Source organism: Salmo salar, chromosome 15 (genome assembly GCF_965601325.2).
Source record: "Salmo salar chromosome 15, fSalSal1, whole genome shotgun sequence".
NCBI lineage: Eukaryota > Metazoa > Chordata > Actinopteri > Salmoniformes > Salmonidae > Salmo > Salmo salar.
Genome location: NC_138305.1, coordinates 13,526,081 through 13,549,445, shown reverse-complemented (window position 1 = coordinate 13,549,445; position 23,365 = coordinate 13,526,081). Strand labels below are relative to the sequence as shown.

The 23,365-nt window shown below is 45.7% G+C and overlaps 1 protein-coding gene across 5 annotated transcripts in view; it reads right to left on the bottom strand.

Moving 5' to 3' along the window:
• dapk1 (death-associated protein kinase 1) overlaps window positions 1-23,365 on the bottom strand; it is a 178,927-nt gene that overhangs the window by 100,858 nt on the left and 54,704 nt on the right. For 4 of the 5 annotated variants that reach the window (XM_045695458.2, XM_045695459.2, XM_082961588.1 and 1 more), the window contains one exon: window positions 748-969. In XM_045695458.2, coding sequence (XP_045551414.2) covers window positions 748-969 — 222 coding nt within the window. Of the gene's footprint in view, window positions 1-747; window positions 970-23,365 lie in introns of those variants that run through there. The other variant, XM_045695460.2, reaches the window with a different exon arrangement.

Sequence of the window (23,365 nt, the reverse complement as noted above, 5' to 3'; positions counted from 1 at the left end):
ATATTTTAAAACATAAAATACTGACGAAACAACTGATTTTCAGGACAAACTTAAAATGAATGATCAAGGACAACAAAGTTATTCGAATTTCACTGAGGACCTTTATATGCACACCAATATCCCGTTATTATTTGAGATACTCAAGGAGTCTTACATGGATAGAATGAGCATTAATAATCTAGTTACCACCGGTAAAGTTGTTGGTTTCATTTAGGGACCGGGGAGAAAAACGCAATAACTCCAAAACACTGGAAAGATTGGTCCTGTGTAAAATGTCCAATGCCATCAGATTGACCGGTTTTAAGGAAATGAAAAGCTGAGAAAACGACGAAACACTTTTCTGATAAGACTTCAGTTGGTCTTGAGTGCATTATGTGTCTGAAATACCGTCTGCTCGGATAACAGTGTTAAAGATAACACGTTACACATTCACATTTTCTCAAGAGGATTCTCTTGGTTGAAGCCCTGGTAGAAACACCACCTTCCATTGGTCTTTGGCACAGCTTATTGTAGTGGGACTGATGTGGTAACATTTACTATGTAGTCAATGCAGGTTCACAGTGCTTAGCTTTAACCTGTCATGGAGTCTTCAAGCCAGAGAGTCCAGGTTAAAGCAGCCCCAAACATACCCCAACCATAACAGGGCGTCGGGCCGTCAGGGGGGGCCGGGGCGTCAGCGGGGTCAGGGGGGGGGGGGGGGGGGGGGGTCGGGGGTTCAGGGGGGGTCATGGGGGTCGGGGTACTCACAGTTCTAGTATGAGGATGACATCAGTCTTGTTCTCGAACACGTCGTGCAGCGTGATGGTGTTAGGGTGTTGAATCTCCTTCAGAATGCTGACCTCCCTCTCGATGTCTTCCCGGGTCACGCCACGCCGGCTCGACTTGCTCCGTCGCTTACGGATGAACTTAGCGGCATACTCCAGGCCAGAGCTACGCTCACGACATTTCTTTACCACCGCAAACTGACCACTGCAGGACAAGGGGAGAGGAGACGGTCACAGAGTTAGAACAGATAGAAACATACTGTTCACCATGAAATTAGTCTCAGCTATAGTCTCAGCTATAGTCTCAGCTAGTCTCAGCTCAGCTATAGTCTCAGCTCAGCTATAGTCTCAGCTCAGCTATAGTCTCAGCTCAGTTATAGTCTCAGCTCAGTTGTAGTCTCAGTTATAGTCTCAGCTCTAGTCTCAGATACAGTCTCAGCTATAGTCTCAGCTACAGTCTCAGCTATAGTCTCAGCTATAGGCTCAGCTATAGTCTCAGCTCAGCTATAGTCTCAGCTCAGCTATAGTCTCAGCTCTAGTCTCAGCTATAGTCTCAGCTCAGCTATAGTCTCAGCTCAGCTATAGTCTCAGCTATAGTCTCAGCTATAGTCTCAGCTCAGATATAGTCTCAGATATAGTCTCAGATACAGTCTCAGATATAGTCTCAGATACAGTCTCAGCTATAGTCTCAGCTATAGGCTCAGCTATAGTCTCAGCTCAGCTATAGTCTCAGCTCAGTTATAGTCTCAGCTCAGTTATAGTCTCAGCTCAGTTATAGTCTCAGCTCAGCTATAGTCTCAGCTCAGCTATAGTCTCAGCTCAGCTATAGTCTCGTCTCAGCTGTAGTCTCGTCTCAGCTGTAGTCTCAGCTATAGTCTCAGCTATAGTCTCAGCTATAGTCTCAGCTCAGCTATAGTCTCAGCTCAGCTATAGTCTCAGCTCAGCTATAGTCTCAGCTCAGCTATAGTCTCAGTTATAGTGTCACCAGATTCAATGCTATTTCAGGGTTAACAAATGAACAACAGATTTATCACCACACTGATAGGGAAGGTCATGCAACACGTATAACACTTACAAAAATTACTGATTGGCTGAGCGAAAATACTAACACAAATATTGTGGGAGCTGTTCTGTTAGACTTCAGTGCGGCTTTTGACATCACAATCTGCTGCTGGAGAAATGTGTGTTATGGCTTTACATGCCATAGACCTCCACAAGTCTGGTTCATCCTTGGGAGCAATTTCCAAACGCCTGAAGGTACCACGTTCATCTGTACAAACAATAGTACACAAGTATAAACACCATGGGACCACACAGCCATCATACCGCTCAGGAAGGAGGTGTGTTCTGTTTCCTAGAGATGACGTACTTTGCTGCAAAAAGTGCAAATCAATCCCAGAACAACAGCAGAGGACCTTGTGATGATGCTGGAGGAAACAGGTACAAAAGTATCTATATCCACAGTAAAACAAGTCCTATATCGACATAACCTGAAAGGCCGCTCAGCAAGGAAGAAGCCACTGCTCCAAAACTGCCATGGAAAAGTCAAACTACAGTTTGCAACTGCACATGGGGACAAAGATTGTATTTTTTGGAGAAATGTCCTCTGGTCTGATGAAACAAAAATATAATTGTTTGGCCATAATGACCATCGTTATGTTTGGAGGAAAAAGGGGGAAGCTTGCAAGCCGAAGAACACCATCGCAACCGTGAAGCACGGAGGTGGCAGCATCATGTTGTGGGGGTGCTTTGCTGCAGGAGGGACTGGTGCACTTCACAAAATAGATGGCATCATGAGAAAGGAAAATTATGTGGATATATTGAGGCAACATCTCAAAACATCAGTCAGGAAGTTAAAGCTTGGTCGCAAATGGTTCTTCCAAATGGACAATGACGCCAAACATACTTCCAATGTTGTGGCAAAGTGCCTTAAGGACAACAAAGTCAAGGTATTGGAGTGGACATCACAAAGCCCTAACCTCAATCCTATGGAAATTTGTGGGCAGAACTGAAAAAGCGTGTGCGAGCAAGGAGGCCTACAAACCTGACTCAGTTACACCAGCTCTGTCAGGAGGAATGGGCCAAAATTCACCCAACTTATTGTGGGAAGCTTGTCGAAGAAACGTTTGACCCAAGTTAAACAATTTAAAGGCAATGCTACCAAATACTAATTGAGTGTATGTAAACTTCTGAACCACTGGGAATGTGATGAAAGAAATTTAAGCTGAAATAAATCATTCTCTCTACTATTATTCTGATATTTCACATTTTTAAAATAAAGTGGTGATCCTAACTGACCTAAAACAGGGAATTTTTACTGGGATTAAATGTCAGGAACTGTGAAAAACTGAGTATAAATGTATTTGGCTAAGGTGTATGTAAACTTCCCACTTCAACTGTACAGGCCTTTCTCATGTTAATAGGAGCAGCAGTTGGTGTCCCAGAAGCTGCAGGCAGAAACGAGACATTTTATCTGAGAGAAGAGACAAGGGAGGAGACAAGGGAGGAGACTAGGGAGAGGCCTGCATGTCAAAATGCTCTGAGAGGAACTGACATTCAGTACATGACTCAGTGTGATGAAACAGACTTGACTGTAAGACCGTATTTCAATCTCTCCTTCCTCATTCATTCATTAACCACTGTTTGTCTGACTGTAGAGAGCTGCATTCCCGTGGGCAACTGGCGTGACCTGCGAGCCCCGACATGATGCTCGCAGGTGTGAGGTGGTCAGAGACAACTTTTGGATGAAAATATGTTTTAGTCCTGCAGATTATTTTGAACATTTGTCTTTGTTTGTGTTATTTAATGTATTAAAGCATTATGCACAAACTAACATGATAATTCTGTATGTTGCAGACCAGTGATTAAAATATATTTGAAGAATATTTAAGAGTAGACTAGGCTATATGGGAGGAGGAACACGGTGCAGTTGTCTGTAATAGCCTGTAGACTAGGCTATATGGGAGGAGGAACACGGTGCAGTTGTCTGTAATAGCCTGTAGACTAGGCTATATGGGAGGAGGAACAAGGTGCAGTTGTCTGTAATAGCCTGTAGACTAGGCTATATGGGAGGAGGAACACGGTGCAGTTGTCTGTAATAGCCTGTAGACTAGGCTATATGGGAGGAGGAACACGGTGCAGTTGTCTGTAATAGCCTGTAGACTAGGCTATATGGGAGGAGGACTAGCAGCCAGCAGGGTGAGCGGGTGGGAGTCGGACTAGCAGCCAGCAGGGTGAGCGGGTGGGAGTCGGACTAGCAGCAAGCAGGGTGAGCGGGTGGGAGTCGGACTAGCAGCTTGCAGGGTGAGCGCGTGGGAGTCGGACTAGCAGCCAGCAGGGTGAGCGGGTGGGAGTCGGACTAGCAGCCAGCAGGGTGAGCGGGTGGGAGTCGGACTAGCAGCCAGCAGGGTGAGCGGGTGGGAGTCGGACTAGCAGCCAGCAGGGTGAGCGGGTGGGAGTCGGACTAGCAGCCAGCAGGGTGAGCGGGTGCGTGCGGTATGAAAAAACAAGCGGGCGGGAAGGAGAGGGATGAAGAAATCAGTCCCATAGAGACCTGTAACTGATCCATCTCTTCCCCTCCCTCAACCCCCTCTCCTCAGCTCTCCCCCCTCAACCCCCTCTCCTCAGCTCTCCCCCCTCTACCTCCGCTCTCCTCAGCTCTCAACCCCCTCTCCTCAGCTCTCCTCCCTCAACCCCCTCTCCTCAGCTCTCCTCCCCCCTCAGCTCTCCTCCCACCTCAGCTCTCCTCCCTCAACCCCCTCTCCTCCCTCTCCTCCCTCAACTCCCTCTCCTCAGCTCTCCTCCCTCTAACATGACACACAAGAGCCACGTCTGAAAATAACCTGTTATAAAATGCTAACAGCATTAGCTGCAGGTAGATGCTAACACGGTAAAGCCTGCATCAGCAAGTTGCAGTCAGATCATGCTAATGATGCTAACGCCAGAATTACACCATGATCGTGAGCCCTTATATGTATGGCAGTGGTCCCTGCTGTACAGTGGTCCCTCCCCCCCTTCTCCACTGGCTTGCTAATCTAACAGCTCTTTCCTGACCAAGGGGCTTGAGATGAGGGCTCAGTCGCTATAAAACTGAAAAGGTTTAGGTCAATCCGTCTCACCACGTATCTGGTGCATACCTGTAGCATCAGCTGGTAGAAACCCCCTCTCTCTAATACTACCCATCTACCCTATCTTTGCCCTGTGGCAAAATGTGTAGAAATGCAACAAGTGGCAATATGTAGCTCGTTAGAAATGTGAGTTATAGATCTGTAATTCTCATTGAAAGCCAGTCTAAGAAGAGGTAGATCGGTTCTGTGTGCTTTTTCTATGCTTCCCGTTCTTAGGTTTTGTTTTTGTGTCTTTTACTTTCAGTTTTGTTACCCCAGCTTCAAACAGCTGAAACAACAATATTTTTGGTTATGGAAAATATATTTCACAGCGGTTTAGAAGGTATATTGATTCTCTACACGACACTCAATTATTTTTTCACATCAACTGAAATTAGGCAAACTGTTAGAGAGTTCTAGCAACCAGGAAATGGAGGAGCGATTTCTGCATAGTAAAACTTTAATGCTTGATGAGTAAACATACGTGCTGCAGAACACAGTCTGAGTGGTTTCTCTCTCTCCTGTCTAAAACACTCCCTGACAGCATTCTGTTTCTCCCTATCTGAAGCCAACAGTCAGAGGGATCAAATTGCTTGTTCTCTTTTGTCATGTTTTGGGAATGGTTGTAGCTTCCAACTTGTTTCAAAAGAGCAACTGGAGAAGATGAGGGGAGGGGAGAAAAGAAGTCGAGAGGAGAGACAAACTGCCTTTGAGTCAGCTGGTTGTTCAAATAGAGCTCTAATCCAGTCAACTGGTTGTTCAAATAGAGCTCTAATCCAGTCAGCTGGTTGTTCAAATAGAGCTCTAATCCAGTCAGCTGGTTGTTCAAATAGAGCTCTACTCCAGTCAGCTGGTTGTTCAAATAGAGCTCTACTCCAGTCAGCTGGTTGTTGTTTAAATAGAGCTCTAATCCAGTCAGCTGGTTGTTGTTTAAATAGAGTTCTAATCCAGTCAGCTGGTTGTTGTTCGAAGAGAGCTCTAATCCAGTCAGCTGGTTGTTCAAATAGAGCTCTAATCCAGTCAACTGGTTGTTCAAATAGAGCTCTAATCCAGTCAGCTGGTTGTTCAAATCGAGCTCTAATCCAGTCAGCTGGTTGTTGTTCGAATAGAGCTCTAATCCAGTCAGCTGGTTGTTGTTTAAATAGAGTTCTACGCACTATGAAAGGATAAACATTTCTAACACTGCCATAACTTTGTCAAATCCTACGACCGCACAGTGGACCCCGCCACCCTGAACGAGCCAAGATGTATGAAAATCATTAACAACCTTAAAATTTGCACACAACGTGGACATTTTTATCTGGGAGGTTAACATTGTGGCATAAGACAAAAATGGGGCAGTCTGTGGCCTTTAGAGAGACATGGGAGAGGGACTGTTCTTCAGGTTAATGGTCTTTACATTTTGATTGCAGTTTAACATACAGTACCAGTCAAAAGTTAGGACACCTACTAATTTCAGGGTTTTTCTTTATTTTTTACTATTTTCTACATTGTAGAATAATAGTGAAGACACCAAAACTATGAAATAACACATATGGAATCATGTAGTAACCAAAAAAGTGTTAAATCAAAATATATTTTATATTTGAGAACCTTCAAAGTAGCCACCCTTTGCCTTGACAGCTTTGCACACTCTTGGCATTCTCTCAACCAGCTTCATGAGGAATGCTTTTCCAACAGTCTTGAAGGAGTTCCCACATATGCTGAGCACTTGTTGGCTGCTTTTCCTTCACCAGGAATACGACTTTCCTGAATTTGATCCTTTGTTTCCAGGGAAATCTAAATTATTCTGGAGGCTGCTCCAAAACACCGCTTTCGGAGAAGAGGTATTCAGAGTGGACTTCTAGTCCGACTCAGGAGGCGTGCACACCATGCATAGCTTCCGAGTCTATTACTTGCTAATGTTAAGTCGCTGGATAATAAAGTAATGTAGACAAGCTCAGGGCGAGGATCTCCTTCCAGAGAGACATCAGGGAATGTAGCAAACTCTGTTTCACGGAAACATGGCTCTCTAGGGATATACTGTCCTCATCCATTCAGCCATATGGGTTCTTGGTACATTGTGCAGACAGGAATAAAGGACTCTCCGAGAAGAAGCAGGGCGGTGGTGTATTTTTCATGATTAACTAATCATGGTGTGATTGTGATAACATACAGGAACTCAAGTCCTTTTGTTCACCTGACCTAGAATACCTCACAATCAAATGTTGACCGTACTACCTACCAAGAGAATTGTCTTCGGTTATAGTCATAGCCGTGTATATTCCCCCTCAAGCCGATACCACGACTGCCCTCAAAGAACTACACTGGACTTTATGCTAACAGAAAACCACATTTACTGTATCTGGGGATTTTAACAAAGCAAATTTGAGGAAAACGGTACCAAAGTTCTACCAACACATTTACTGTAGTACCCACTCTGGAAAAACATTGGACCACTGTTAAACAACTTTTCGAAATTCCTACAAGGCCCTCTGCCGCCCTCCTGGAAAATCTGATCAAGACTCCATTTTGCTCCTCCCTTCCTATAGGCAGACACTCAAACAGTATGTACCCGTGCTAAGGTCCATTCTATGCTGTCTGACCAATCAGAATCCATGCTTCAAGATTGTTTTGATCACGGGGACTGGGATATGTTACAGGTAGCCTCAGAATAACATTGACGAATACACCGATACGGTGACTGAGTTCATCAGGAAGTGTATAGGAGATGCTGTACCCACTGTGACTATTAAAACCTAGGTGAGGGCCCTGGGAGAGTGGTGCCAGGAAAACAACCTCTCACTCGACTTCAACAAAACAAAAGGAGCTGATCAGCAGACTTCAGGAAACAACAGAGGGAACATGCCCCTATCCACATTGGCTGGACCACAGTGGAGAAGGTGGAAAGCTTCAAGTTCCTCGGCGTACACATCACTGACAATCTGAAATGGTCCACCCACACAGACAGTATGGTGAACAAGACGCAACAACGCCACACCAACATTGCTCAATCTAATATTTATATATTTATTAATTCCATTCTTTTACTTTTAGATGCGTGTGTATTGTTGTGAATAGTTAGATACGACTCTACTGTTGGAGCTAGGAACACATTTCACTACAATAACATCTGCTAAATGTGTATTTGACTGATACAATTTGATCATTCGCAAACATTCTATGAATTTATGGAAACCTTAAAATATCTATGTGCTCACAAAAAACAAAAAAATGTGGCATTCTTCCTGGGGGTGTACAGTATATGAACAGATTTTAATAAGATTTCATGTTGCCAAAAAGCTGTCAGTTTAAATTGTGCATAAGAGCATTTTTTTTACTCTATAAATGGTTAAACCAGTGAGAAATGTATGTGATTGTGGCAAGAATTTGTGTAACAAAAACTATCAGCTTAAATTGAAATGTTGATTTATTTTTACATATTAGATTATTCTATATTGTGGACAGTATGTGTTACTACATTATACAAGCTCAAGTTGACCACATTGAACTAGTAATGTTAGTAAAAAGATTTATACACTGAATAAAAATATACACACAGCAGCAAACAAACATTTTACAGAGTCACAGTTCATAAAAGGAAATCAGTCAACTGAAAGAAATTAATTAGGCCCTAATCTATGGATTTCACATGACTGGGAATACAGATATTCATATGTTGGTCACAGATACCTTAAAGAAAAAGTAGGGGCGTGGATCAGAAAACCAGTCAGTATCTGGTGTGACCACCATTTGTCTCATGCAAATGGTGAGAACAAGCTGTCGTACACGTCTATCCAGAGCATCCCAAACATGCTCAATGGGTGACATGTCTGGTGAGTATACAGGCCATGTAAGTACTGGGACATTTTCAGCTTCCAGGAATTGTGTACAGATCCTTGCGACACGGGGCCGTGCATTATCATGCTGAAACATGAGGTGATGGTAGTGGATGAATGGCACAACAATGGACCTCAGGATCTCGTCACGGTATCTCTGTGTATTCAAATTACCATCTATAAAATGCAATTGTGTTGGTTGTCCATAGCTTATGCCTTCCCATACCATAACCCCACCATGGGGCACTCTGTTCACAATGTTAACATCAGCAAACGGCTCACCCTTTACGACGCCATACACGCTGTCTGCCATCTGCCCGGTACAGTTGAAACCAGGATTCATCCATGAAGAGTAGACTTCTCCAGTGTTCCTGTGGCCATCAAAGGTGACCCTTTGCCCATTGAAGTCGGTTACGACGCCAAACTGCAGTCAGGTCAAGACCCTGGTGAGGACGATGAGCTTCCCTGAGACATGTTTCTGACAGTTTGTACAGAATTTCTTTGGTTGTGTAAACCCACAGTTTCATCAGTTGTCCAGGTGGCTGGTCTCAAACGATCCCGCAGGTGAAGAAGCCAGATGTGGAGGTCCTATGTTGATGTGGTTACACGTGGCCTGTGGTTGTGATGCCGTTGGACGTCTGCCAAATTCTCTAAAACGATGTTGGAGGCGACTAATGGGAGAACAATTAACATTAAATTCTCTGGCAACAGCTCTGGGGGACATTCCTGCAGTCAGCATGCCAATTGCACCCTCCCTCAAAACTTGAGACATCTGTGGCATTGTGTTGTGTGACAAAACTGCACATTTTATAGTGGTCTTTTATTGTCCTAGTGGTCTTTTACACCTGTCAAGTGGATGGATTATCTTGGCAAAGGAGAAATGCTCACTAACAGGAATGTGAACAAAATTAGAGGAATAAGCCTTTTCTTTTAGTTATATAGTATATATAGTATATAAAACAAAGGGATGTTTTGTGGCTGGAAGGGAAGGAGAGAGGACAGCTGGTTGTTATCTGTGTTGGTATTACAGCTCCACAAGTCCTCAGGCTCAGAGGAGTGTGTTTAGATTCCAGGCTACGGTGCACTGGACAAAACATTAGGAACACCTACTGTTTCCATGACATAGACTGACCAGGTGGATACAGGTGAAAGTTATGATCCCTTATTGATGTCTCTTGTTAAATCCACTTCAAATCAGTGTAGATGAAGGGAAGGAGACACGTTAAAGAAGGATTTTTAAGTCTTGAGACAATTGAGACATGGATTGTATGTGTGTGCCATTCATAGGTTGAATTAGCAAAACAAAACATTTAAGTGCTGTTGAACGGGGTATGGTAGTAGGTGCCAGGTGCACCGGTTTGTGTAAGAACTGCAATGCTGCCGGGTTTTTCACACTCAACAGTTTATCAAGTGTATCAAGAATGGTTCACCACCAAAAGGACATCCAGCCAACTCGACACAACTGTGGGAAGCATTGGAGTCAACATGGGCCAGCATCCCTGTGGAAACGCTTTCAACACCTTGCAGAGTCCATGTCCCCGAAGAATTGAGGCTGTTCTGAGGGGGGGGGGGGGGAAAGGGGAGTAACTAAATATTAGGAAGGTGTTCTTAATGTTTTGTACACAGTGTATGGCTCTCCTCCCCAGTCCTCAACTCGCTAACCTTTTATTACACAGACAGGAATCCACTGGTGACCTGAGGTTTGTCGATATACCTGCAGGTTGTGTCCAGTATTCCACAAGAGATCATCATCATAAAGGGAAGTTGTCCCTAATCAGATGCCGTACCAGTTTGTACCTGCTGCCTCAGGCAGGCAGACGTTGGTGTTGCAACATTAGCCCCTATAATTGCTACACAGCATTCTCAACAGTGGTCTGCTGCACGTCTGCATCACTTGTGGGTTGTGTTGAAAGCTGCAGGCCCCCACCTGGCCACTATTTAGGAACAGAGGAAGAAAGCAGATAAACTAGGCAGGTGTGTGTGTGTGTGTGTGTGTGTGTGTGTGTGTGTGTGTGTGTGTGTGTGTGTGTGTGTGTGTGTTTTCCAAAACATGGGTTGGTATTTTCCAGGTGGAGTTGTGCATCATAATATTAACATTCAAAGCATCCATCCTCCACACTACCAGCTCCCACGACAACGCTGGCCAGCTCCCACGACAACGCTGGCCAGCTCCCACGACAACGCTGGCCAGCTCCCACGACAACGCTGGCCAGCTCCAACGACAACGCTGGCCAGCTCCAACGACAACGCTGGCCAGCTCCCACGACAACGCTGGCCAGCTCCCACGACAACACTGTTAGTACCCACGTTAACGGTGAGATACAGATGAAGAATGACTCTGGCTTGTCTCCCAGATACTAACACTATAGACAGACAGACAGACTAGTGCTGCTAGACAAACAGACAGACAGACAGACAGACAGACAGACAGACAGACAGACAGACAGACAGACAGACAGACAGACTAGTGCTGCTAGACAGACTAGTGCTGCTAGACAGACAGAAAGACAGACTACTGCTGCTAGACAGACAGACCAGTGCTGCCAGACAGACAGACAGACCAGTGCTGCTAGACAGACAGACTAGTGCTGCTAGACAGACAGACTAGTGCTGCTAGACAGACAGACTAGTGCTGCTAGACAGACAGACAGACTAGTGCTGCTAGACAGACAGACAGACAGACCAGTGCTGCTAGACAGACAGACAGACAGACAGACCAGTGCTGCTAGACAGACAGACAGACAGACAGACCAGTGCTGCTAGACAGACAGACAGACAGACCAGTGCTGCTAGACAGACAGACAGACAGACAGACAGACAGACAGACAGACAGACCAGTGCTGCTAGACAGACAGACTAGTGCTGCTAGACAGACAGACTAGTGCTGCTAGACAGACAGACTAGTGCTGCTAGACAGACAGACTAGTGCTGCTAGACAGACAGACAGACAGACCAGTGCTGCTAGACAGACAGACAGACAGACCAGTGCTGCTAGACAGACAGACAGACAGACAGACAGACCAGTGCTGCTAGACAGACAGACAGACAGACCAGTGCTGCTAGACAGACAGACAGACAGACCAGTGCTGCTAGACAGACAGACAGACAGACAGACAGACAGACAGACAGACAGACAGACAGACAGACAGACCAGTGCTGCTAGACATACAGACAGACTAGTGCTGCTAGACAGACTAGTGCTGCTAGAGAGACAGAAAGACAGACTACTGCTGCTAGACAGACAGACCAGTGCTGCCAGACAGACAGACTAGTGCTGCTAGACAGACAGACTAGTGCTGCTAGACAGACAGACAGACTAGTGCTGCTAGACAGACAGACAGACAGACAGACTAGTGCTGCTAGACAGACAGACAGACAGACCAGTGCTGCTAGACAGACAGACAGACAGACCAGTGCTGCTAGACAGACAGACAGACAGACCAGTGCTGCTAGACAGACAGACAGACAGACCAGTGCTGCTAGACAGACAGACAGACCAGTGCTGCTAGACAGACAGACAGACAGAACAGTGCTGCTAGACAGACAGACAGACAGAACAGTGCTGCTAGACAGACAGACAGACAGACTAGTGCTGCTAGACAGACAGACAGACCAGTGCTGCTAGACAGACAGACCAGTGCTGCTAGACAGACAGACCAGTGCTGCTAGACAGACAGACAGACCAGTGCTGCTAGACAGACAGACAGACAGACCAGTGCTGCTAGACAGACAGACAGACAGAACAGTGCTGCTAGACAGACAGACAGACAGACTAGTGCTGCTAGACAGACAGACAGACCAGTGCTGCTAGACAGACAGACCAGTGCTGCTAGACAGACAGACAGACTAGTGCTGCTAGACAGACAGACAGACTAGTGCTGCTAGACAGACAGACTAGTGCTGCTAGACAGACAGACTAGTGCTGCTAGACAGACAGACAGACAGACTAGTGCTGCTAGACAGACAGACAGACTAGTGCTGCTAGACAGACAGACAGACCAGTGCTGCTAGACAGACAGACAGACCAGTGCTGCTAGACAGACAGACAGACAGACCAGTGCTGCTAGACAGACAGACAGACAGACTAGTGCTGCTAGACAGACAGACAGACCAGTGCTGCTAGACAGACAGACAGACCAGTGCTGCTAGACAGACAGACAGACCAGTGCTGCTAGACAGACAGACAGACTAGTGCTGCTAGACATACAGACAGACTAGTGCTGCTAGACATACAGACAGACTAGTGCTGCTAGACATACAGACAGACTAGTGCTGCTAGACATACAGACAGACTAGTGCTGCTAGACATACAGACAGACTAGTGCTGCTAGACATACAGACAGACTAGTGCTGCTAGACATACAGACTAGTGCTGCTAGACATACAGACAGACTAGTGCTGCTAGACATACAGACAGACTAGTGCTGCTAGACATACAGACAGACTAGTGCTGCTAGACAGACAGAGACAGACTAGTGCTGCTAGACAGACAGACTAGTGCTGCTAGACATACAGACAGACTAGTGCTGCTAGACAGACAGACAGACTAGTGCTGCTAGACAGACAGACAGACCAGTGCTGCTAGACAGACAGACAGACTAGTGCTGCTAGACAGACAGACAGACTAGTGCTGCTAGACAGACAGACAGACTTGTGCTGCTAGACAGACAGACTAGTGCTGCTAGACAGACAGACTAGTGCTGCTAGACAGACAGACTAGTGCTGCTAGACAGACAGACTAGTGCTGCTAGACAGACAGACTAGTGCTGCTAGACAGACAGACTAGTGCTGCTAGACAGACAGACAGACAGACAGACTAGTGCTGCTAGACAGACAGACAGACAGACAGACTAGTGCTGCTAGACAGACAGACAGACTAGTGCTGCTAGACAGACAGACAGACTAGTGCTGCTAGACAGACAGACAGACTAGTGCTGCTAGACAGACAGACAGACTAGTGCTGCTAGACAGACAGACCCACAAATCAGGCCTAGCTTCCACAGTACCTTTAGTCTTGCTGTTTTGTGGTTAAGGTAGGGGTCTACATACCAGTGAGATGTGGGGGGGGGGGGGGGGGGTCAGCTTTGAGGTGGGGGGGGGGGGGGGGGGGAGCAGCTGGAGAGAGGGGGAGACAAGGGGACGCACCCTCCTAATCTCTGACCTCAATCTGTAGTAATCCATCCAGATATCATAGAGCAGACTGACTGACTGAGGTACAGTAGGACTGGTGTGGACAGGGCAACAATAACCACTTTAAAGCAGCTGCCCTGAAATGCCAGTACGTGGCCATTGTCATGGACACTCTCCACCAAATGTTCAGTGGTTCTCAACCTTTGTGGGTTACTGTCTCCCCTGCAGTACCTCCAGAAGAACTGTTCTAGATCACATAAAATTAAGCTATGTCAGTTTGCTATTTATTATGGATCCCCATTAGTTCCTGCCAAGGCAGCAGCTACTCTTCCTGGGGTTTATTATGGATCCCCATTAGTTCCTGCCAAGGCAGCAGCTACTCTTCCTGGGGTTTATTATGGATTCCCATTAGTTCCTGCCAAGGCAGCAGCTACTCTTCCTGGGGTTTATTATGATCCCCATAAGTTCCTGCCAAGGCAGCAGCTACTCTTCCTGGGGTTTATTATGGATCCCCATTAGTTCCTGTCAAGGCAGCAGCTACTCTTCCTGGGGTTTATTATGGATCCCCATAAGTTCCTGTCAAAGCAGCAGCTACTCTTCCTGGGATTTATTATGGATCCCCATTAGTTCCTGTCAAAGCAGCAGCTACTCTTCCTGGGGTCCAAACACATTAAAGCACTTACATTACACATAAAACAAAGTTAAAATAGTACATCATATAACATTATTACACCACTACATATCTACAATACAAAATGTTTAGTACCACCATACAACAGAACAATCTACATAGAGAGTGCTAGAGTGCTAGCGTGCGTATTCATGTGTCTGTACCTTTGTGTGTGTGTGTCTCTTCACAGTCCCTGCTGTTCCATAAGGTGTATTTTTACCTGTTGTTTAAATCTGATTCTACTGCTGCATCAGTTACCTGATGTGGAACAGAGTTCCATGTAGTCATGGTTCTATGTAGTACTGTGCACCTCCCATAGTCTGTTCTGGACTTGGAGACTGTGAAGAGACCTCTGGTGGCATGTTTGGTGGGGTATGTATGGGTGTCTGAGCTGTGTGCCAACAGTTCACAGCTCTGTAAAATACCTCTCATAAATAAAAGTAGTGATGAAGTCAATCTGTCTTCCACTTTCAGCCAGAAGAAGATTGACATGCATATTATTAATATTAGCTCTCTGTGTACATCCAAGGGCCAGCCGTGCTGCCCTGTTCTGAGACAACTGTAATTTTCCTAAGTCCCTCTTTGTGGCACCTGACCACACGACTGAACAGTAGTCCAGGTGTGACAAAACAAGGGCCTGTAGGACCTGCCTTGTTGATAGTGTTGTTAAGAAGGTAGAGACTAGGGCCTGTAGGACCTGCCTTGTTCATAGTGTTGTTAAGAAGGTAGAAACTAGGGCCTGTAGGACCTGCCTTGTCGATAGTGTTGTTAAGAAGATATAGCAGCGCTTTATTATAGACAGACTTCTCACCATCTTAGCTACTGTTGTATCAATATGTTTTGACCAGGACAGTTTACAATCCAGGGTTACTCCAAGCAGTTTAGTCACCTCAACTTGCTCAATTTCCACACGATTTATTACAAGATTTAGTTGAGGTTTATGGTTTAGTGAATAATTTGTCCCAAATACAATGCTTTTAGTTTTTGAAATATTTAGGACTAACTTATTCCTTTTCACCCATTCTGAAACTAACTGCAGCTCTTTGTTAAGTGTTGCAGTCACTTCAGTTGTTGTAGTAGGTGACTTGTATAGTGTTGAGTCATCCTCATTGTTTTATTCCACCTTTATTTAACCAGGTAGGCCAGTTGAGAACAAGTTCTCATTTACAACTGCGACCTGGTCAAGATAAAGCAAAGCAATTCGACACAAACAACACAGAGTTACACATGGAATAAACAAAACATACAGTCAATAATACAGTAGAGAAATATATATACAGCATGTGCAAATGAGCTAGGATAAGGGAGGTAAGGCAATAAATAGGCCATGGTGGCAAAGTAATTACAATATAGCAATTTAACACTGGAGTGATAGATGTGCAGAAGATGAATGTGCAAGTAGAGATACTGGGGTGCAACGGAGCAAGATAAAGAAATAAATACAGTATGGGGATGAGGTAGGTAGATGGATGGGCTATTTACAGATGGGCTATGTACAGGTGCAAAAAAGGCCATGGTGGCAAAGTAAATACAATATAGCAAGTAAAACACTGGAATGGTAGATATGTAGTGGAAGAAAGTGCAAAGTAGAAATATAAATAATATGGTGCAAAGGAGCAAAAATAAATAAATAAATAAATAAATAAATAAATACAGTAGAGGAAGAGGTAGTTGTATGGGCTAAACTATAGATGGGCTATGTACAGGTGCAGTGATCTGTGAGCTGCTCTGACAGCTGGTGCGTAAAGCTAGTGAGGGAGATAAGCGTTTCCAGCTTCAGAGATTTTTGTAGTTCGTTCCAGTCATAGGCAGCAGAGAACTGGAAGGAGAGACGACCAAAGGAGGAGTTGGCTTTGGGGGTGACCAGAGAGATATACCTGCTGGAGCTCGTGCTACGGGTGGGTGTTGCTATGGTGACCAGTGAGCTGAGATGAGGCGGGGATTTACCGAGCAGAGACTTATAGATGTGCTCATACATGAACTGCAGAGACAGCAGAGTTTATAGAGCAGGTAGATGTTCACCGTGTCTTCCCAAACAACAAACAGGACTGGAGAGTGAATCTACGGACGTCTCAGCCAACCTCAGAGTGAACTGAATCAACAGGAAATCAGATTGTTCTGCTCTCTTTCCCAGACGGTCTGATTCCTAAAAACATGGTCTGATTTAGCCCTAATGAATAAGTCTACTTCTATGACGGCTGGCAGTGGTGCAACAGAGACACTGCAATTTGGCAAAAGTGTTGACAAAACTGTGTGTGCGCGTCTGTGAGCGCACGCCTGCGTCTGTGTGTCAAGGTCATCCAGACATCAATACGTTGTTTACACCCAGAGAGAGTCCCCTCAGCCTGACCCCACTGAGCAGAGAGAGTCCCCTCAGCCTGACCCCACTGAGCAGAGAGAGTCCCCTCAGCCAGAGAGAGAGAGAGAGAGAGAGAGTCCCCTCAGCCAGAGAGAGAGAGAGAGAGAGAGAGAGAGAGAGAGAGAGAGTCCCCTCAGCCAGAGAGAGAGAGAGAGAGAGAGAGAGAGAGAGAGAGAGAGAGAGAGAGAGAGAGTCCCCTCAGCCAGAGAGAGAGAGAGAGAGAGAGAGAGAGAGAGAGAGAGATAAACTGGTGAAATATCCTGGTAACTTGGCAGGCTGTTGGTATAGTCTCTGGTTAATTGACTTGTGTTTGTGTCAGAGGATACAAACAGACTGGCTATGTACCAAACGGTTCCTCTTCTAAACAGTATTAGAGAGCGAGAGCGAGAGCGAGAGAGAGAGAGAGAGAGAGAGAGAGAGAGAGAGGGAGAGAGGAGAGAGAGAGAAAGGGAGAGCAGAGCGAGCGAGAGACAGAGAGCGAGAGAGAGAGCGAAACAGAGAGAGAGAGACAGAGACGGAGAGAGCGAGAGAGAGACGGAGAGAGCGAAAGAGCGAAAGAGAGAGCGAGAGAGAGAGAGATAAACTGGTGAAATATCCTGGTAACTTGGCAGGCTGTTGGTATAGTCTCTGGTTAATTGACTTGTGTTTGTGTCAGAGGATACAAACAGACTGGCTATGTACCAAACGGTTCCTCTTCTAAACAGTATTTGAGAGAGAGCGAGCGAGAGGGGGGTAAGCTGGTGAAATATCTTGGTAACTTGGCAGGCTGTTGGTATAGTCTCTGGTTAAATGACTTGTGTTTGGCTCAGAGGATACAAACATACTGAATAGGGTGCCATAGGGCTCTGGTCTAAAGTAGTGCACTATATAGTAGTGTGGGGGCTGTGCTTTGGCAAAGTGGGTGGGGTTATATCATGCCTGTTTTGGCCCTGTCCGGGGGTATACTCGGATGGGGCCACAGTGTCTCCTGACCCCTCCTGTCTCAGCCTCCAGTATTTATGCTGCTGTAGTTTATGTGTCGGGGGGCTAGGGTCAGTCTGTTACATCTGGAGTATTTCTCTTGTCTTATCCGGTGTCCTGTGTGAATTTAAGTATGCTCTCTCTAATTCTCTCTCGGAGGACCTGAGCCCTAGGACCATGCCTCAGGACTACCTGGCCTGATGACTCCTTGCTGTCCCCAGTCCACCTGGCCGTGCTGCTGCTCCAGTTTCAACTGTTCTGCCTGCGGCTATGGAACCCTGACCTGTTCACCAGACGTGCTACCTGTCCCAGACCTGCTGTCCCAGACCTGCTGAAACCCTGACCTATTCACCGGACATGCTACCTGTCCCAGACCTGCTGTTTTCAACTCTCTAGAGACAGCAGGAGCGGTAGAGATACTCTCAAAGATCGGCTATGAAAAAGCCAACTGACACTTACTCTTGAGGTGCTGACTTGTTGCACCCTCGACAACTACTATGATTATTATTATTTGACCATGCTGGTCATTTATGAACATTTGAACATCTTGGCCATGTTCTGTTATAATCTCCACCCGGCACAGCCAGAAGAGGACTGGCCACCCCTCATAGCCTGGTTCCTCTCTAGGTTTCTTCCTAGGTTCTGGCCTTTCTAGGGAGTTTTTCCTAGCCACCGTGCTTCTACACCTGCATTGCTTGCTGTTTGGGGTTTTAGGCTGGGTTTCTGTACAGCACTTTGAGATATCAGCTGATGTAAGAAGGGCTATATAAATACATTTGATTTGATTTATAGGTAATAGGCTGCCATAGGGCTCTGGTCTAAAGTAGCGCACTATATAGGGAATAGGGTGCCATAGGGCTCTGGTCTAAAGTAGTGCACTATATAGGGAATAGGGTTCCATAGGGCTCTGGTCTAAAGTAGTGCACTATATAGGGAATAGGGTTGCATAGGGCTCTGGTCTAAAGTACTGCACTATATAGGGAATAGGGTTCCATAGGGCTCTGGTCAAAAGTAGTGCACTATATAGGGAATAGGGTTCCATAGGGCTCTGGTCAAAAGTAGTGCACTATATAGGGAATAGGGTGCCGTTTGGAAAGGACACTCAGACTGAGTCAGATTACTGATGATAACTGTTAGTTGCCAAACCATCCAATCAAATGTAAACCCACTCTCTGTTACCAGCCCATCTGACTCCTCAGTGACAGGTACCAGAGAACATCATCTCTACCCATCTGACTCCTCACTGACAGCTACCAGAGAACATCATCTCTACCCATCTGACTCCTCACTGACAGCTACCAGAGAACATCATCTCTACCCATCTGACTCCTCACTGACAGCTACCAGAGAACATCATCTCTACCCATCTGACTCCTCACTGACAGCTACCAGAGAACATCATCTCTACCCATCTGACTCCTCACTGACAGCTACCAGAGAACATCATCTCTACCCATCTGACTCCTCACTGACAGCTACCAGAGAACATCATCTCTACCCATCTGACTCCTCACTGACAGGGAGACAGACAGGTAAGGAGTGAGCGAGCGAGCGAGAGAGAATCTCATTCTGGAATATCCCAGGCATGAGGTCCTCTGCCTTTGGCCTAAAGAGCAGGAACCTGGACTTCATCAAAGAAATCGGAAATACAGACATTGTCATCCTACAAGAAACCTGGTATAGAGGAGACAGACCCACTGGTTGCCCTCTAGGTTACAGAGAGCTGGTAGTCCCATCCACCACACTATCAGGTGGGTGGTATAGAGGAGACGGACCCACTGGTTGCCCTCTAGGTTACAGAGAGCTGGTAGTCCCATCCACCACACTACCAGGTGGGTGGTAGAGAGGAGATGGACCCACTGGTTGCCCTCTAGGTTACAGAGAGCTGGTAGTCCCATCCACCACACTACCATGTGGGTGGTATAGAGGAGACGGACCCACTGGTTGCCCTCTAGGTTACAGAGAGCTGGTAGTCCCATCCACCAAACTACCAGGTGGGTGGTAGAGAGGAGATGGACCCACTGGTTGCCCTCTAGGTTACAGAGAGCTGGTAGTCCCATCCACCAAACTACCAGGTGTGAAACAGGGAAGGGACTCAGGGCGTATGATCATTTGGTATAGACCAGACCTAACTCACTCTATTAAATTAATCAAAACAGGAACATTTTACATTTGGCTAGAAATTCAAAAGGAAATGATCTCAACAGAGAAAAATGTCTTCCTGTGTGCTACCTATATCCCCCCACTAGAATCCCCATACTATTATCACCATTATGACGCCGGCGCCCCTGGCTACCCTCCCCTTTCGAAACGTTTTGAAAGACAATGCAATCGTCCCCCTTGAATCTTATTGGAGCTCTGGTTGAAAAAGGCCCTAAAGATTTATGTTATACAACGTTTGACATGTTTGAACGAACCAAAAAAAAAAAAAAAGAAGCATTTTATTGAAAGAGGAGTCCCGCGGCCGACAGAAGTTTTAGAGCAGCCTTCAGAACACGCTAACAAGAACAAGCTATTGGGACGTAAAGGATTAACTTTTTCGAACGAAAATACATTTGTTGTGGACCTGGGATTCCTGGAAGTGCTTTCTGATGAAGATAATCAAAGGTAAGGGATTATTGACAATAGTATACAAGAGTAGATTTGATATGCGATTGTTCCAAGATGGCGCTGACCCGTAACGGTAGCCTATTTTTCTGAGTATCGCATCCCCTTTTATCGCAAAGTGTGATTACCCAGTAAAGTTATTTTTAAATCTGGCATTACAGGTGCTTTCAAGAGATATTCATCTATAAATCTTAAAATGACAATATTACATTTTAAAAATGTTTTCGAATAGTAATTTAGTAAATTGTAGCGCTGTTTCACCGGGTGCATTTGAGGGATAATAGTTAGTCAACGTCAGGCGTGATGTAAAATGCTGTTTTTATATATAAATATGAACTTTATCGAACAAAATAATGCATGTATTGTGTAACAAGATGTCCTAGGAGTGTCATCTGATGAAGATTGTCAAAGGTTAGTGCTGCATTTAGCTGTTTTTTGGTTATTTGTGATGCATGTGGTTGGTGGGAAATTGGCTATGTGGCTACTTTTACGATATACTCCTCTAACATAATCTAATGTTTTGCTTTTGCTGTAAAGCCTTTTTGAAATCGGACAACGTGGTTCGATTCAGGAGAGGTGTATCTATAAAACGATATAACATAGTCCTATATTTGAAAAAAGATAAATATAAAATTTTGTTATGCTAATGGGGATAGGATTTTTCGCTGGATGTCCAGGGGTTAATGAAGACAGCTTCTCCATCCTGGAGCGGAGATCAATCATTTCCAGGCCCAGGGACATGTACTAGTCTGTGGCGACCTAAATGCCAGAACTGGACAAGAACCTGACACCCTCAGCACACAGGGGGACAAACACCTGCCTGGAGGGGACAGCGTTCCCTCCCCCATATGCCCCCCGAAACATAACCAACAAAAACGGGTCACAACTCCTGCAGCTCTGTCACACGCTGGGTCTGTACATAGTCAATGGTAGGCTTCGAGGGGACTCCTATGGTAGGTACACCTATAGCTCATCTCTTGGCAGTAGTACTGTAGACTACTTTTTCACTGACCTAAAGTTTTTATTGAACCTTCATTTAACTAGGCAAGTCAGTTAAGAACACATTCGTATTTACAATGACGGACTAGGAAAAGTGGGTTAACTGCCTTGTTCAGGGGCAGAACGACAGATTTTTACCTAGTCCGCTCAGGGATTCGATCCAGCAACCTTTTGGTTACTGGCCCAACACTCTAACCACTAGGCCTCCTGCCTCTAACCAGAAGGCTACCTGCTGGTTACTGGCCCAACGCTCTAACCACTAGGCCTCCTGCCTCTAACCACTAGGCTACCTGCTGGTTACTGGCCCAACACTCTAACCACTAGGCTACCTGCTGGTTACTGACCCAACACTCTACCCACTAGGCTACCTGCTGGTTACTGGCCCAACGCTCTAACCACTAGGCCTCTTGCCTCTAACCACTAGGCTACCTGCTGGTTACTAGTCCAACGCTCTAACCACTAGGCCTCCTGCCTCTTACCACTAGGCTACCTGCTGGTTACTGGCCCAACGCTCTAACCACTAGGCCTCCTGCCTCTAACCACTAGGCTACCTGCTGGTTACTAGTCCAACGCTCTAACCACTAGGCTACCTGCTGGTTACTAGTCCAACGCTCTAACCACTAGACTACCTGGTGGTTACTAGCCCAACGCTCTAACCACTAGGCTACCTGCTGGTTACTGGCCCAACGCTCTAACCACTAGGCTACCTGCTGGTTACTGGCCCAACGCTCTAAACACTAGGCTACCTGCTGGTTACTAGTCCAACCCTCTACCCACTAGACTACCTGCCGTGAAGGTGTAATAGTGAAAGTGTAAATTTAGCAGTTGGAAGCATGAACAGTATATTTGACCTATCAGCTAACATATCACATTTTAAATTCAAGCATAAAAACCTAAGACAACTAACAACAATGACAAATGTTTTGATGAAGAATGTAAAAACCTTTGAAAGAAATGAAACAGAGAACCAACCTTAGCTTGCTACTTCACTATGGTGAATCACTAAAACAATACAGAAATACACAGTGGAAAAAGAAGGAACAGCACGTCAGAAATCAGAAACCTCAAAAGATGCAGAGCAGAATTAGAACTCTACCCGTTATAGTTATAAAAATCCAGAAAAGAGACGTTAGATTCTGCAACCACCTAAAAGGAAGCGACGTTCACGGATTCCACCACAAAGCCTTTACTAACAGAGATGAATCTAAAGAAGAGTCTTCTCAACCAACTGGTTCTGGGGATCTGTTCACAAACACATTTAGGCCCCACAGAGCCCCAGGACTGCAACACAACTAGACCCCACAGAGCCCCAGGACAGAAACACATTTAGACCCCACAGAGCCCCAGGACAGCAACACATTTAGGCCCCACAGAGCCCCAGGACAGAAACACATTTAGGCCCCACAGAGCCCCAGGACAGCAACACATTTAGGCCCCACAGAGCCCCAGGACAGCAACACAACTAGACCCCACAGAGCCCCAGGACAGCAACACAAGTAGACCCCACAGAGCCCCAGGAGAGAAATACATTTAGACCCCACAGAGCCCCAGGACAGAAACACAACTAGACCCAGAAAGCAAAAAGTTAAACTATGACACACTGAAAAGAATCAACCAAAAGCCAGAGCAAAGTGGAATGTTATCTGGCCCAAAACAGAGTTCACAGAGGTATAATAAATAGCCACTGTGCCGGAGAGCAAATTAAGGAAATCCTTGACGTTGTACAGACTCAGTGACCATAGCCTTGCTATTGATGAGGCAGTCATCGCCCGTCTCCTCTTGACAATCAGGTCTGCCTATGTGCCCACAAACCGAGCTGCACTTCCTAACCTCCTACCAAATATATGACCACATTAGAGAGACATATTTCCCACAGATCACACAAAGAATTTGAAAAAACAATTCAAACATTAATAAACTCCCATATCTGTTAGGTGAAATACCGCAGTGTG